Source organism: Lucilia sericata, unplaced genomic scaffold (assembly GCF_015586225.1).
Source record: "Lucilia sericata isolate MDLA Ls3-8-SP2 unplaced genomic scaffold, ASM1558622v1 Contig000006F_arrow, whole genome shotgun sequence".
Taxonomy (NCBI): domain Eukaryota; kingdom Metazoa; phylum Arthropoda; class Insecta; order Diptera; family Calliphoridae; genus Lucilia; species Lucilia sericata.
In genome coordinates, this window is record NW_023994047.1 from 1265898 (window position 1) to 1284102 (window position 18205).

The 18205-nt window shown below is 31.4% G+C and overlaps 1 protein-coding gene across 3 annotated transcripts in view; it reads right to left on the minus strand.

The window, feature by feature from the left end:
• Positions 1–397: 397 nt before the first annotated feature.
• The window catches only part of LOC119601671, a 90541-nt gene continuing 72733 nt past the window's right edge, over positions 398–18205 (minus strand). For 2 of the 3 annotated variants that reach the window (XM_037952780.1, XM_037952800.1), the window contains 7 exons: positions 13393–13536; positions 6098–6728; positions 2897–5439; positions 2639–2837; positions 2127–2313; positions 1938–2057; positions 398–1878 (listed from right to left, as the gene is read on the minus strand). In XM_037952780.1, the coding sequence (XP_037808708.1) occupies positions 1692–1878; positions 1938–2057; positions 2127–2313; positions 2639–2837; positions 2897–5439; positions 6098–6728; positions 13393–13536 (4011 nt within the window). In that variant the 3' untranslated portion in view covers positions 398–1691. Of the gene's footprint in view, positions 1879–1937; positions 2058–2126; positions 2314–2638; positions 2838–2896; positions 5440–6097; positions 6729–13392; positions 13537–15337; positions 15571–18205 lie in introns of those variants that run through there. The other variant, XM_037952791.1, reaches the window with a different exon arrangement.

Sequence of the window (18205 nt, forward strand, 5' to 3'; positions counted from 1 at the left end):
CGACAAAATTTTCTCTTAGCAGAGACATTAACCTAAAAGGACGTAAAGGTTTGAAAAGAAGCTTTATTTAAGCGACTGGAATTAATAAATCCGTCTATAGTTTGGACTATAGATCAGTCTGTAGTCTAGCCTTTAAATCAGTCTATAGTCTGATCTATGGATCAGTATATATTTTCACCTATAGATCAGTCTATAGTCTGTCTGGACTATAGAATAATAAAATAAATATTATGTGAAATTATTTCAGCAAATGTATTTTAAAAACTAAATAAGATTCAACTTTTTTTCGGTTTTCTAATAATTGTTTCTTTTATTTCTATGTATGAACTTCTAAAAACTATACAATACAATTTTTGTTGTGTTTTTTATTTTTAATTTTTTTATCTTTCAAGTTAATATATGTATTATTAAAGTTATTCTTTTTATTCATAATAATTAATCGTTTTAATATGTTTATTTTGTATGTATAAGTATGTATATTATATTGTTATTTTTCTTGTTGTTTTTATAATATGTTTGTTGTTATTTCTTGTTGTTGTTTTTTTTTAATTTATTTCATTCTATAAATATGGAAATGTATATAATTTATATACTTGTATAATGTTTTCTTTATGTTAATATAAATTTTAAATTTAAAACAAGTACTAAATATTTGAACTAAAAAAGTAGAAAAAATAATCTATAACAACAAAAAAGAAATATTGCACTTTTAAACTGAATTAGTAAAAAAATAAACATTAGTTATTGGCAAAACTAAGGGGAAAAAGAGAACCAACTAATTAAACTTAAATTATTGTTTGGCACACATAACTATAAACTAAATGAGAATCAGAACAGAATTATAAAAAAAAAACTAAACAATATATATATTGCACTTAAAGAATAAAGTAAAGTATTACAATACACATACACCACCATTAGACACATACAGCTAGTTGTGTATATGTGGGGTTATGTGAGTATTAGTTTAAAAACAATGTATATGTATGTATGGCTTATAGTTTTTGCTCTTTGAGAGGCTTTTTTTTAAAGAATTTTCTTTTAGTATTTTAAGCGGTTTACATAAAATTAATCAACAAAGTATTTTTTTCGTATTATTTTGTTATCGTTACACTTTTTTTCCAGAATTACGAAATTACTAACGAGCTGAAGTATTGATCATTTATTTAGTTTATTACGAGTATAAAGCAAATTCTACAAAGAAATCCTTTTTAAACTACTTAGTTGCTTTTTAAATAAATAGTTTGTTAACGGAAGCAAAATAAAACTTTAAATAAATTCATTTTGAATAATGAATTTATTAAAGAATTTGACCATTTGCTTGTTAATAATAAAATTAAAACCAAATTAAAAATTTAGAAATTAATTTATTGTTTTACGCTTTAAATTTATAAATTATATTGTCTAATAGTTAAACATAATAATAAAAAATAATTTTGTTTAATTTGAATTTTCTTTGAGATGCTTTTTTTTTCAGTGTTTCTAACATTAAGTATGAGAGAGAGAGAGTGAGTGCGTTAGTTGTTTTTATTGTTGTATTTATATTTATGTATGTAAAAGTATATAGTTCTACGATAACTGGAAGATATATGTATGTATGTTTTCATTATCATATTTAATTTATATTTAATTCAATGTTAGAATGCTTGCTTGAGTAGTATGTGTTGCGTAGGGAGAGATAGAGTACTTTTTTAAAGTAATTGGGCAATAACGGGCTCTATTAAGCACATGTGTTCGGCTCCTCTAACCGGTAGACGATTGAGACAAAAGTGTCTTATCATATCGGGCACCGTTTCGAATGGACGACTAAATTGACCCAATATATATTGACCGCATTCATTGCGTTGTATACGCATGTGCATAAAGCCTTTTGCTCCCCTAAAATTAAAAACAAATTAGCTAACCATTTTTAATTTAATTACATATTACACACTCACTTTAAGGATAATGAATAGTCCTGTTTGGTGGACTCACAATTGCGTACTAAAAAGCTGCCTTCACTTAAGGGTCTTAGAGTAGTTTCAGCCTCAATACGTGTAATTGAACCATGATACCATCTTTAATAACACAAACACATACAATAAAGTTTATTAAACGTTTCCTTTTTTTGGTATAAATCCACTTACCCTTGTCTCTCCAATGGTATTGAGACATCAATCAGATCGACTGCAGTGGCAAAGGCTGTTGCATTCAAATTCAAATTGAGTTCTTTGTTATTGGTAAGACCACGTAAATCCAAACTGCCAAACTTATTGTTCGCCTGTCGTGGTTCATTGAGATTCAAGGTGAGATTTTGACGGAATATTGCAGAGTCTGTAAAAAACAAATACAAAAGAAATTCGTTTATTTATTATTCTCACACTCAATTGCCTATTTAACCAGGTACAACAACCAGCCCATATATTGCATCAAATTATGTTTATGTGTTTGTTCAATAAATATTTTTAGCCAAGTGTTTAACAATACAATGTGAGCCACTTTGTGTTGTACATATGGGTATTGAAGTGGAATGAGGTTAATTAAAAAATGTTAACACTGATGGCTGATCAAACTCTTGCAATACACAGCCACATAATAGTAAAACAGGAAACAATGGCATTCAGCCACTAATACACTCAGAGAAATGTGTTACTCTTACCCAGTTTCATAGCGGTTTTATTGTCATCCCTCATAGAATGACTAGATGAGGCTTGTGAGATACCACTAGATTCTGTGCTATGCATCATAAGATTATTGATTTCTGCTTGGTTGGCTCGCAAACGTCTTCTCAGTTTGGGCATATCGAAAGGAAGATCACCCAAATCTACTGAAGTGGCACTACCCGAAGTACAAGCATCCTGAAAGTACAATTCCTGTTTAAATCATTTCATTATTTATAGCCTTATTATATACACACCTGTTGTAAAGTTTTTCTTCGTCTCAATTTTGGCATATCAAACGGAAGATCTCTTAAATCTTGCGGCAAGCCCACACTATTACTCATGGCTCCTACCGCACTAATATCACTATGATTATTTCCCTTGTCATTTGGCGGGAAATTTAACTTTGGCAGCGTAAACTTTTGCAAGCCCATCAATGGCTTGCCATCTTCTCTGGAGTGCAATGAAATGCCACTGTCCGATCCGAGTATCTCATCTGTCAGCTGCATTAGGGTTTTATTTGCCGGTGGTCTTCGTTTCTTCAAGGCATCTATTTGTAGCTGGGGAGAGGGTCGTACATTTTCTGTATCGCCTGAGCGCAGCTGGAGCTGTTGTTGTTGCTGCTGCAGCAGCTGTTGATTATTTGTATTCGTTTGTATGGCTGCGCCATCTTCGGGTGAAGCGTTTTGAGTTTTATTTTGCTCAGACAACTCGGAGGCCGGTTCTTGGGAGGACTTGTCTGATATGGGACTAAGGATATGCAATTTGGAATGTATGACCACTGGTGCTCTAAGGGGAAAAGCAACACTCGAGCTACCAGATTCAGAGCTATGTGAACTCAACGACGTCGAGTGCCTTGACTCTGAACTGGACGTACTGCGATTTCCTTCGCTAGTGCTCGAGCGTAGCGATTCCATGCTGCCACCACTACTCGATGTTGCTATGCTCTCGGTCGAGGAATAATTGTGAGGCCTTCGACTGCCATTACCAACATGGTGGTGGTGGTGAGAGGCGTGGCTTTTTCGCAGCTCCAGTACCCGCCCCGACTCAAGAACAAACGATCGTGGTCGGCTGCGGGATCTAGAGCCACCGGTTACATTGTTCGTGCCTTGATGAGATGACAAATGATGGTGATGGTGACTGTTATGATTATGGTGTATACTGGAAGATGGTGGATTCACGTAAGCGCTGTCGGTTAGACTGTTTTCATTGCTGGTGGCCAGTGAGGATCCCGTTTGTTGTTGTTGTCTCAAATTGGATTGTAGTGGAAGACGGAGATCGCGTAAACGCGGATGGGCCGGATTCGATGATGGCAGGTTGGGTGCACTTCGTATGCTGTTCATAAAAAATCGTTCATGTTTACCGGGAAACTTCATAGGCAACGGGGCTGTAGATGGCGGTGAAGGCGTATAACCACGCATAGGTAGTTGTGAACTGGACGTTGTTGGATTGTTCTGTTGATCCACATCTTGCTCTCTAATATGAACGTTGCTCAACTCTGTCGATAGTCCTGATACAATACTTGGCACTGCTTCCACAGTACGGTTCACTGCACCCACCGTCAAAGGGGAACCACTGCCACTATTATTACCACCTGAATTGCTACCTTGTTCTTGTATGGCCTGATTCTTTGAATTCTTCAAACGCTTACCCTCTAAACGACTTTTTGATGACTTGGAGTTACGTGATTCCGCCTTGGGCGGTGGCAAATTGCCATTGTTAAGCTGCAGCAATACTGAGTGATTTGTTATGCGATCCACCTCATCTAAATCATCATCTGATTTGGCAATTTTGCAATCGAATGCCGTCTCATACAACTGACGTGTACGTCCCGACATTTCGTCGTCTTCGTCGGCAACCACAGATATTTCGTCGAGAGCGTTATCGGACTGGGCAAGACTATTTGAATCCAAAGCACTGTGAGAACTAGTATTTGTATTTAGATTTTTTGTATCGGGAGCACAGTCAACACATTCATGAACTCCATGTGGGTGCACGTAGAAAATGCTACGAGGACGAAAATATTCATCTAAGTCATCACCAAGAGCGGGGGCAACACAGGCACAAACTGCAGGTCCTAGCAGTCTATGTGGTGGCATTGACGGAGATTCTTCGGGAAGATTGCCACAATTCAATTCCACGGAACCCTCTTGACAAATATTACCGTAATCGGTTGCGGCAGCCGGTATTAAGGGCTGAACGTTACAGGTTTTTCTTACCAGAGCTAAAGCACGTGCATGCCATTCGCGACGTTTGAGGCACTCACTGCAATCGGACTCCTCTGAAGTAGTGGTGGAAGGTGAATCACAACGTATTATATGAACACCTTCTTCAGTAAAGGAATAACGTTTGGGTGTGTCTAGGGGACCCGGGAGGACCGTACTATTGGTTGGCTCTGTTTCATCAAAATCGTCGTCTTGCTCGTCTCGTTCCTCCGAACGTTCGGGAACGTCAAGACTAGTACTTTTGCGATAAGGACCACTAGCTTGTGGTAGAGTTTGAGTGGATTGAGGAGGTTCCGATACAGTTGATTGACGACTCTTTTGTTTAGCTTCCTTATCGTTGGCACCTACTGATGCCGAGGGATCTTTGGGTTTAAGTAAATCCGAATAGTAGTAAGGAGACGGATTACGTTTGCTGTGCTCTGATTGTGAAGCTGTTAACTTGCGTGGACTCCTATGAGTTTGGGGTGGCAAAGGCCTTACCAAATCATCGGAAATGCTATCTGGAGAATTCAGATCAGGAACTTTAACTGATTGATTGTCTTCTTCGTCGTCCGAGGATTTTGGAGCAGATGAATCTGTAATGTTAAGAAAAAACAAAATATTTTAGTTTAAAGTTCATAGAAAAACTTCCAAAGAGATGAGAGAAGTGTTTGTGAAAGTGTTGGTTGAAATGTCTATTTCATGCATGAAAGCCTTCGTTGGCTTGTGTGTGTGTAAATGTGGTGGATAAAGAAATAATTATATTGTCAGGAGTTTTTTGCACTTAACATTTGCATTGGAAAAGCCACTGATTCTGTATTTTTATCTTTTCTATATTCAGTGAGGTAAATATAGTGATGAGAGGGGGTTATTTTTTTGTTGTTGCAAATGGTTTGAAAGTTAATTTATATCATGCAGTTGTTGTCGAGAGTAAGTGAAAGTTGATTAAAATCGTTTAAACTTTGTTAAAGAGTTTTGCAAGCAAACAAGTCATTGAAGAGAAAAAACAACACTGACAGATTAGTTGGACTTTGGAAAAACAACATGTAACCCTTGTATTTAAGTAAAATAAAAGGAATAGAAATAATGGAAAAAATACAAAAAAAAAAAATAAAAAACTAAACGGACTGGACCCCATGTGTAACTAATTGGCAATTGTTTTATGTACATAAGGATGAGTTCGTATGTCCGACCTTACCGACCATTGTACTTGATTTTTTATTTTGTCAGGGATGATTTCATCTCACCACTTACCTGAATTGTAATTGCTGCGTTTATCCTTCTCTTTGGTTTGAGCAGCTGTTGTTAACGTATGCGAATTATTGGATTGTTGCTGATTATTCTGTTGTTGTTTTTCTGACGGTTGCTGTTGATGCTGCTGCTGTTGGTGGCGATTTTTATGAGCTCGTCTCTTGGCCTTCTTGTGATAGACTTTTTTATGACGTTTAGTATCTTTGGGATCAGAATAGCCTTCAATAAGTTTGACTGATGCTTGTTTAATGTTAGAAATTTGACTTTGTATGTGTAAAGGTGGTGGCAGAGAGGCAACAGTGGCTGTCGATATTACAGCACTTGTCGGATGTGGTAAACGTTGATGCGTCTGGCTACGTGTGCCATGTGACTTTTGCGAATGATGATGTTGATGCTGCTGATGTTGTTGTTGATGTTGACTCTGTGATGGCTGCTGAAGGGTTTGTGATGGTTGGAGTTGTTGTTGTTGCAGAGCACCAACCGATTGTGTGGGTAAAGTACTATTATGGACTGCTGTTTCCTGGGCTAAAGCATTTAGATTTGCATTTACTCTGGAGGGTAAAGTCGATAAAGGGGCCGGAGGTGGTGGTGCCTGTGATTCAGCCTGCTGCTGTTGATGTTCAGCAAATGTTGCCTGCAATTTATACAAAAACAAGTAGCGAAATATTAAGCTTTAATTAAATTTCACTAAACAACCACTTAATATTAATTAAAATGTTGTTAATAAAACTCAATTATTGAGAGTAACTAAGCAAGTTTTTCATCGTTAAGAGAAACAATTTAAATATTGCCAAAAGCAACTCATTAGCGACACTATATAAAGCCGTTAGCAACCAAAATTTTTAGAGAAACCCCTCAACAAGGTTATAAATAAAATTTAAGTTCATTTAAATATAAAATAAGAGTATTTGCTAAATATAGATTTCTTGACTGTTTGTCTTTTTCCTTAAATTTTTGTATATCATACACCTGCAATTAAAATTTCTACAATTCTAAGACTATTTCCGCTTAAAATATTGTCTAAAAATATGACATTTTATGTTTTTCTTATTTTTTGGTTGTAGATTAAAACAACTTATGTGATAAAACTCAACACATTGACAGTTGACTATAAAAGATAAAAATACCACATTTTGCATGCATCATCATCAAATGCCATTAACAAACGTAAAAAAATGAAATGTACGGCAAGGGAAACAACCATTATGTCACAGTTACAAAATGTTTGCTTTAGAAAAAGGTTGAGTGGAAAATTTTATACTAGACAAAACCAGTCAGTTAGTCAAACATTTAGCCAGCCACAACTTCTATGTATTTTTGTAATTTATAGCTGCACAACTGAATTTCATACCTACGGTTTTCATTTTATACTTCTCTCCCCCCTCCAAAAAAAAGAAGAAAAATGGCGTATAATATTTGTGATGTGAAGAGCTTTTTGGTTCTTTTGAACCAACAAAGTGCACGTGTTTTGTATACAATTTTGAAGGATGTTCTATTGGAGGTTTTTTAAAAAGGGAATTTTCGATTATTTAAATAAATTATGAAATATCATTTGGTAAACATTTCGATAGACATTTTTAATATTTACTTTAAGATCTAAATTTTAACGTTTTCAGACTAAATATTGATACAAATCTTCTAAGAACCAATGAGATCCATTTTCTGACTAGTACTTTTTTGAATTAGCTGCTTTGTTTTAAAAACTTCATAAACTACAGTTATGTGTTCTAGAGATTTGAATTTCCAATATCATGTCCTTTTTAATATCAACTTTTCTATATCAAATTTACAGTGACTTCTGTTATAGCAGTAGAGGAGTAGGTGGAGGACATTCATTATAATTTATGTATATTTAAAAATGACTTTATGTAAATCATAAATACATACAATGTTGAACAATATGTAATACTGTAAATAAATAAAATGAACAATAGCACCAACAACAAAACCCGAAGCAATAACTCACCTTACAAAACTAAATTATTATAACCAGCAGTTTTATGAGAAATCAATGTATCCCCTTTAGGAGTAAAATTTTTCTTAAAAGTCTAACTAACTAATTTGTCTATTTCTAGATTATTTAGCTTGTTCATAATAATCTCAACTTCCGCCAGAAGTAATCACTTGCTTAGTCCATTTGAAATCGAAATGAAGTGAAATTGTAACAGGAATACACTGACCCCTTAGAAAATTACTGGGATATGTAAGAAAAATTATAGCAATGTATAGGTAAGACAACAACAATAACACATGTAAAAAGAAGAGCGAGAGAGAGGGGTTTGTATAAAGCTAGACAGACACAGAGACTACTTTAATATTGTTCAACATTATGTTGCTGTTGTAAGTAATATGAATAAAACTTGATTCTTTTGTTACCTTATAAATGACAAATGACATGATATTAATATTGACAACAATAAAAACTCATCTAACTCAAACCACTGAACTATAATAATTTAAAAAAAAACATAAAATGTTTTACCCAGCAACTCTAAAATTCTTTCAGTAAATGCTAGACTTACGGACCATTACTGCAGAAAAAGATAAAATTACACAGAAATAGATACAAGCATAAGTATGGATGTGGTATATGTCTCGGTAATACTGGTGAGAGTACTCTGGGTAAGTGAGCCTATTTATAAATTGCTTACAGCATTCATTACTTTGACATATAGACTATACATTTTGTTGCTGTTGTTGTTATTATTTGTAGATATGTAGTCATAAGTATCAATATCATAAAGTATCAGCTGTATGAGGTTGACTATTGCACGTTTTTGTCATTATTAAGGTCTGTCTGTTTTTTTCCATACAGCCTATACATTACCATTTGTATATTTGTTGGTTTGTTAAAATGTTTGTCGGACTCATCATTGTTGTTTAAAGATAGCAATGACAACACTCATTATTGTTGTTTATTGTTAACCACAAACAATTGCACAAAATGCCAAGTAAAGTCAAAATCAACATTGTCGTCATCGTCGTAGTCATCATCATCATTAACACCCCCCACTCATAGCTGCTAGCGTCATCAAAAATAACCATCTGTAACCTGCTCTACCTTTATGTATAATAATTTCCTTCTTTCTCTCCCCCTCTTTCTAAGCGAGCATATTTAGTTGAACAAAATTGAAAGTGATACTTTTGCCTACTTTTAGGGAGAATTTTATTTGAAATTGAAATTATTGACAATGTCATTTATTTTAAATTTAATGCGTTATATTTTGTGTAAACGATAAGTTAACATTAAAATTGTTTGTGGCCAATTAAAGGTTAAAATAAATTTGCATAAATTTTCAAAGTATTGTTAAAGAGAGTAAAAGAAATTTTATGAAAATATTTAAAGATAAAAAAGGAATTATTAATAATTTAATAAAAACAAGAATGTTTTTATCTATAAATCTTAAGTATAATAGGAATAGAAGATAATATAAATTAATTTATTAACATAATTGCAACAACTATTCACAGTTGCTATAAAAATTAGCTTTTAATTAATTTTGTTTACTTTTTCTCTTTTTGTTGTTATTTCTCTACATATGTATATCCTTTTAGTAACTGTCAAGTTGTTTTCAAATTAATTACTGAACACCTGTTTTGTAACTGATAACTGAAAGTGTTTTCTGCTACTAGACTTGCAATAAATTGTAATTAAATGGTCATTTGTTTTGGTAATAAATTAATGACATACTCAGTTGTAATAAACTGCAAAATGACCATAAATTTTAAGCTTAACAAGTTGAGTAAGATTGTATTGATAATTAATTTAAATAGAATTTATGATTACAGCAAAAAATAATAAAAAAAATAATAAAATACAAATATGTTCACGGGTTGTTTCGGAATTTATGGACCGATTTTGATTCAAAAGTCTATCTGAATTATTGAATTTGATGCTGAAAATATCTAGGATGTTTGGATTGATTACAACAAACATACAGATGGACAGAAAAATAGACAGTTAGCCATAGCTTAATTGACTCCATCATATGTAAGGAAGTATCCAGACCATTTGCGTATCATTGTGGGATCAGAAAATGAATAGTTTTATAACAGTTGTGTTTCTTCAAATATAAGTATGTACACAGAGGGAAAAAGAAATATACACGCCTGGTATCAAATTGACACCAAAGTGTTTATAATTTTTCAATAACATCCGTTGTCAAAGTATATACATACGTACGACGACACTATGTAATGTTGACATTCAACGTTGTAACAATTCATTGTCGAAATCTAAATTTTATACACATATGTTGTCTAAACGTGGTAAGCTCTACTTTTGACAACGACAAAAAATTGACAGCACAACGTTGTCAACATTACATAGTGTTGTCTTACTTATACTTTGACAACGGATGTTATTGAAAAATTATACACAGTTCGGTGTCATTTTGGTAACAGGCGTGTATATTTAGTTTTCCCCTCTGTGTAGTTTTACCTAGAAATCATATTGCATCTCTTTAAAAATTGTCAAAAAAGTACTTTTTACTATAATAAGTATACTAAAGTCTTGTCAACATTTTTAAATCCACTTTCGCAAATAATAGCTATAGGCAAAAATCACTTAACTATTTCCATTTAAACTTTTCTATAACTTTCTTTAGTCAAACGACAAATTTCATTTAAAACGTGTTTAGGTGACAATCAGTTAACATATCTAAGCCTTAAGCAAATCTTTATTTGAAATCTTAAAAAAAGAAGATTTTTTTATTCAATTTACTTAAACCGTTAAGCAATATCTAGATAAATAAATCAATTTTGTTAAAAATACGTTTTATAGAACTCCTTTCTACCAAAAATAAGATTAACTGTAAAATGAAAAAAAGCCACTTGATTAAAAACTATAACCTTTAAAACAACATTTTGTTTAATAGAAAGCGTTAAAAACAGTTTATTTTATTACACTTATTTCTTGGTTTTTCAATTTTATTTGTTTCAATGTCAAAACAGAGACTTTGTCATAAATGTTGATGCTTATGTGTTTAAATAAACATGTGTGTGTGTGTGATATGAGTAAGAGAAATGTGTTTTTGAACAATAACAAAAAAAGCATCATTACTACTTGATATTTTTTATGCGTATCACTCATACGCCTTCGCTACAAAGATGAGTGTAAATATTTCTTTTTATTTCCTTGATTCTAGTCTATTTTATTTTGTATTGTTTTGTTCTGTTTGTCTTTATTAATAATGGTTGCGTAGTAAACACTAAACAAAAACGACAAAAACAACAATATAAAGACTACATGTGGTTTTTGTTGTAGTTGCTGCTGCTGTATATTACTACTTAGTTAGACTTTTGTATTGTTAGACTAAAATATGCGTAATTTTATCTGGTTGTAAAGAGCAAAAGCAAAAAAAAAAAAATAACATAAAATAAAACACAAGTACGAGTAGTAGTAAATATTTACGTAAAAAGCATCAAGAGTTAAAACGTGCATACACAGCTGGTTGATTACAACAACAAGATTTTATGTTTCTTTGGTGGGGCAAAGAGGTTAGATGGTTGGTTGGCTGGCTGACTGTTTGGTGGCTTAAATGTTTGATGGGGTATTGGCAAAAATAATAGAACACCATGGGGTGCCATAAACAAGAACAACCAGCCAGCAATAGGAAGAAAAAAATCAAACCGGCAGAAAAACAAGAGAATGAAAAAAAACCTAGCAACAAACAATGTAGACATTTATAAAATGTACTCCTTCCCATTCTAACTCAAGCATAAAATATATTTATACATAAACAACTACAACAGCAACAAAATAGGAAATAAGTCTAGCACGTAAATGTAGTAGGGTTTCCGTTTTTATTAATTTCAATAAACATACCAACATAAATAAATGAAAATGCACACACACACACATAACTAACATATCTATACTGGCAAATATATTCAAATACAAACACACATATGTATGATTGTATATATTAATATGTACGATTGTTTGTTAGATTTTTAATATAATCAAATAACAGCTCTTGTATCTAAAGGATAATAATTTATATTTGTTTTGTATTTACTAAATTTGTTTGTTTTGTGTTTGTGTGTGTAAACAAAAATGATTCATGCTTAGTTCAAATAAAGTAATTCAGAAAGAAAACAAATATACGAATTTTAAATAATCTTTGAATCTATGTTGTTGGTTAAGGTTTATTTGCTAAACAAGATATACATTCTAAACCTTACCAGAATAAGCTAACTCATACCTATTACCATAAATTTACAAAATTTTAGAGATACCTAAGTTTAAACTTTAAACATACACTATTTTATCTATTTACCGGAAATAAATATTTAACTTTTTCTCCTCAATTTTTTCTAAAAATCTACTTAAAGTTACTTATTTTTAGCCTCTAGCTAAAAAACACATTTATTAATAAATATCTTTAAACATTCTTAGTTTTTTTTTTCCTACTCAGGCTGCCTCTTCCTTCACTGCTAAGTAATGCTCTAGCAGCACATGTCTCACTTGCACACTCGTACATTATGTACTTTACCATACACGCTTTCACATACATATGTACATATATTTTCATATTGACGTTAAATCTTGTAAAAGCCGCAATGAAAGCAAACAAAAAAAAAAAGCGAAACATTTATGATTTTTGCAATATCTAAAACCTCAGCCCCTTAAATAAGGGGGCTCAAGTGGAAAAGTACACACCCACACGCTCTTGTACACATTTATGACTTTATGACATTGAAGCCTTAGGAAAATTGAAAGTAAAATCAATGTATTGATACACATACATATGTATGTCTGTGTGAAAAATGGAAACATTTGTTCGAGTATATGTATTGAAAACCATATAAAAATCTATAAAATTTTGTAATAAAATTTATTAAATTAAACATGTTTAATCTTTTGGAATTTAAAAAAGAAACTTTTAAAGACAAATTTAAATTCTATTAAATAAAATCAGTAATTGAAAACAATTAAAGGAATCCGTCTTGTTAAAAATAAATCTTCTTTTTTACACAAAGTCTTCGAACTATTGCTACTAATTTGTTGTATCCAGAATTTTTTACTAAATTAATAAACTAAATGAATTTGGAAACTATTCCTGCCTTTTGCTTTTGGCAAAAAATCGAATTTTTTCAAATTGTTTTTTAAAATTCGCCAAAAATTTATATTTTTACCAAAAATCATAATTTGAACTTAAAATTTTTTTTCAAAAAATTAAAAATTTTTACTAAAATTTTACTTTTTCAAGAAATTTAACTTTTTCAAAAAAAAAAATCCATTAAAATTTTCCCCAATTTTAGACAAAAAATTAGTAATATTTAGTTGTACTTACAAATTCCTGTTGTGGACTAGCAGCAGCTGCAGTTGCCCAATTTTCGGGATTTGTGGGTAATGCTTCTGCTAAACAGGGATCAAAACTGGACGGTCGTTTCTTAACAAAGTCCACAGGCAGACTATAATCATCACAGATGGCAATCTGAAACAAGAAAAAACCACAACAAAAAGAGAAAAATGTTAATTAATAAACGAATTTTGTTAAATTCATTAAACAAATTTCAAATTTACTTTACACATAATTCAAAAAAACTCGTAGCAATAAAAAAAAAAATTCTCTAAGGCTTAGAAAACACTTTGCACCCTCTTATATAGAAAATAGACACTTAGAACGAAAATAGACAAAAACTTTTCTATAACACAAAATACTTGTTTTTGTTCTTTATTAACAACTAGCTTGTGTTAAAAATAATCCAAAAATCTTACAAGTTAAGCACGCTCCCTTAGACCACCAAGTAATACAAACATAATAATTTCACTTACAAATAGTACACTGACGGCACAAGCATACAACAAAAGCCTTAAGGATATAAAGGAGAAGAAAAAAAACAAAACGCCACCACTACTAAAACAAAATAATCTTGACAAAAAAAATCAAAAGAAGAGAAGGTCAGCAAATGAGTCGTAATGATAAGGATGTTATTCAAGATAATAATGACGTTTTTGTTGTTGTAGAAAAATTACTATTAAATGGTAAGAGACCATGGATGACTGCAGCGCGGTTCAGAATCGAAGTTTTTCATAAAACATAATTATTCGCAGAAAGTAAAAGTATTTTATAATTATCATAGCTGAATATTTCTCTTACTTTGGCATGAGTTTTTGTATTGTTCTTTAGAAAAGTATTCAGTCTTTTTTTTTTTTGTTTGTTTCGACATAAACATATTTCTTTTTTTTTTTTTTGTTGATTTGCAACCATTGTATTTTGAAATAATTTTTCATTTTCTAAAAAGCATTTCCTTTTGGAGTATGGATTCTCGTTTTTTGTGTGTGTACTTTTTTTGTACCATTAAAAGCTGCCTTCACTAGAGGGCTTTGTTAATAGCTTCTTATGTTTTGGAGGGGGTAATTCTTATGTGTGTGTGTATTTTTCTCTTCCTTCTATTTTTTGTAGTTGAAGGAAATAATTATCATTCTTTAAATGTAACTAACAATGAGTGAGGAAGAAATTAAAATTTAATATTGCCTGGGTATTTTTTTGGTTGAAAATTTATTTGAGTTAAATTTATAATTGGATAGAATAAATTAAAGAATGTTTTAAAACCAGCAGCAAAAGGCTGTTCTAATTAGGTCTTGATTATAGATTTAACCTTAAATAATGAAATTTTTGGTTAAAGAAATTAAATTTTAAAAAAGCGATCTCCAAGACTTCTATTAAAGTTTAAAAAATGTAAATTATTTGCCAGAACTTTAATTCAAACTATTTCGTAATGTTGTCATTTTTATTTGAAATAAATATTAATCATACGCCCCCATACCAAATTTTCATACTGTGTTTTTTTCCTCTATCAAGTGTCTGCAAATATTAATATTAATTTTACTACTATTATTAAGTCTTAAATATTAATCATTTTCAAAATGTAGCTAAAAACACAAAAACTAAATTAACTTTATTTAAGTTGACTTGACATGACTTTATTTAGTTCTTATTTTTGAACACGAAACAACACTTGTCTTGCCTTTTAGTGCAGTAAAGACACACCTTATAAAGACATTTTTCAAGTTGAAGGTCATTTAGTGCAAAAGCGAAACGGTTTTATTCCTCATACCCCTATTTGGCCTTAAACATAAAATAATAAAACGCATTTAACAATATGGCTTAAATTTTAATGAGACAAAATGTCAAGGTTTTTTTGGCAAATGTGAATCATAATTCTAAATAATTAAAAAAAAAAAAAAAAACAAACGAAATGGTATACTCCTCTAAAAATTGTACTATTTACCTCAAAATATAACTGCAAACGATATAATTGACGACAATGGCAACAATACCATTCTAATTCTTGATTTGCCAGCATTTCGTGGGCCACTGCATCTGGCAAATCGACACAGCGATTGTGAAAATACCAGGCACAAGGACCAGAACACTGTATAAAATGCTCATTTGGCTTAAAATCCAACCAGCAGCGACGGCAAAACATTTTCTTAATGTTAATTCTACTTTTTTAAATCAAGACTCAGGTGTGACCAAAGTGTATGAAGTGTCTTTTAAAACTGTATGCCATTAAGTGTAAAAAGTATTAACGAACTGTTTAACATCATTTTTTTCAAAGCAGTTTCCTAAACGCAATTCTCAGGAGAGTCATTAAAAATTATGAAAAAATACTAAAGTTGGTAGAATATGTATTTGTTTTGTTCACACAAAAAAAAGAAAGAAAGAAAAGAAACAAGATTGAAATAAAAATGACTTCAAGGATTTCATAATATTTACACAACAACTTGTTTTAGAGCATCTCATAAATTGAATGTGCCCTTAAGCTTGTCAACGTAACATTTTTTTTTTATTCTATTCAGTTTAGTTCAGTTCTAAACAAATAAAAATACGGTGTAAAGCACTCTATTCATTGGCATTGAATAAGATTTATAAATATTTAAACACTTTTTTTTAGTCACTTTGTAGCTGTATAACAAAGTGTGAGCGTTTTAATAACACCCACCAAATGTGGTTTATGATGTTTGAGATGGTCTCGTTAAAACATATGTTAAGGCATGCAACACAAAATGAGGTTTACTAAGGTTTGTGCAGAGTACTAGCGTTACAAGAAATAGAAAATTGTTTTGACACGATTTTTGGTTTGGATTTAAGCCAAATTACAATACACTTTTGTATAGAAACTGCTTTTCTGAAAACAAGATTCGGTATGAATCATTTAAGTGACATGAAATGGAGAAAAGAAATAGAAAAAAACGACCAGAGCCTGGGTTATTCATCTGCTGTTTATCTGTGGCCGAATGGTAATAATGACAAAAGTATGAACTAACATAAATATATACAAGAAAAAGTATATAATTCTTAACACTGCAAAACACATGTATACTAAAGAGGACTCCTGAGCGTACTAACACAAGCACTTTTAAGTGTAAAGGTCTTGTTTGTACTTTTTGTTTCACTACTACCACTACAGCAACAACAAGAAACTTCATTTAAAATTAATGAAAAAAATCTAGTTCTAGAGGAGGTATGTTGTGGAGGCAAATCTGTGCCAACACTTGTTACTGTTTGGCTGCTGGTTTCTTTTTTTTTTTCTTCACAAGCAAAATAGATCAAGATTCACAATGAAACTACAAACTTGTGAACAAAAAATGACCTAAGGGAGTTTAAAGCCGTTTTGCAAAAAAAAAATATATATATACAAAAAATGCTAAAAATGAGTACATTTCGTTGTATATGCTGTTGATTATACAAATGTACTAAGTAAATATTTTGCTTAATATAAATTGAATAGATAAGTGCTGGAAAATAATTTATTATAATTTTGTTGAGCTACTACATACAGACGTATACATGTAGTTTAATACATATGGGGCCAATGTTGGGGCAGTTAGGGGCAATTTGTAAAAGTTTTTTTGTTAAATTAAGAAAAATACTAGATTTTTATAGAATTTATGCGAACAAGGTTGATAATAAAGTAAACTAAAAAAATCACTAAAAAAATTAAAAAAGAAACAAATAATATTTTTAAAGTTAAAGTAAATTTCATAAAAACCCTTTCATGAAGAAAATATCAGAAAGTTTCGTAACCAAAAAGAAAACTATATTGTCCTGCTGTACGTATGAGTAATAATCAATATTTATCTTAATGTTGCGGACAGTTGGAAAACTTGTCACTTTGATTCAAAACTATTGTCCTTTAGTAGATTTTTCATTAAATTTTTCATTTTTAAAGTTTTGCAAACGGAAGAGAAAACATTATTGTCCTACTGCACGTATGAGTATTATTCATTATTTGTTTAGTACTCATACGCCGCGTACATAGTGAACAATGAAAAGTTTTAAAAACTTAAAAATTAACCTATTTGTTTAATTTTTATTTGAAATTGTTCCCCTTTATAAGAATTTCCATTAAATATCATATTTGCTTAAAGTTTTCTTAGAGCAAATATGTAAAAAATAGAAAAAAGTTAGAGGATTTTATGGTCAATTATTAAACAATAATCATGTAAATTGTTATAGGAATTTTGGTTCTTATCGGATTATATCAGATTTCATCCCTATACTGGTACTTTTTCATTCCTCCATTCGGACCCTATCGTTCTTTCAAGAGATAGATAGACAGACAGAGAGACAGACAGACAGACAGACAGACAGGGAGACAGACAGACAGACAGACAGACAGACAGACAGACAGACAGACAGACAGACAGACAGAAAGACTGACAGACAGACAGACGTACTAGTAGACATGGTTGAATCGTTTTAGAGTCTGATAAGGATCCAGTAGAATATGGAGACAGACCGACATACAGAAAGACTGACTGACAGACTGATAGACAATATTGGATCGTCCTAGAGTCTAATAAGGATCCAGTACAATATGGAATGACAAAATCAATATAATTTTTATGGTTGGCACTACTGTACGTATGATAATTTTTCAATATTTATCTAACACTCATACACCATGTTGTTCAAAGTTCCTAACAATAAAAAAAGTTGGCATATTTTTGTTTGTTAGTTTACACAATAAAACCAAAATTTATTTACTACTCCCCCAATAATTTGTTTATACGACAAAAAAAAACAACAACAATGTTGCTATTGCTGCTACATTTTTTTTTTTAATTGTTGTCAAATTTTATACCCTGTGTGT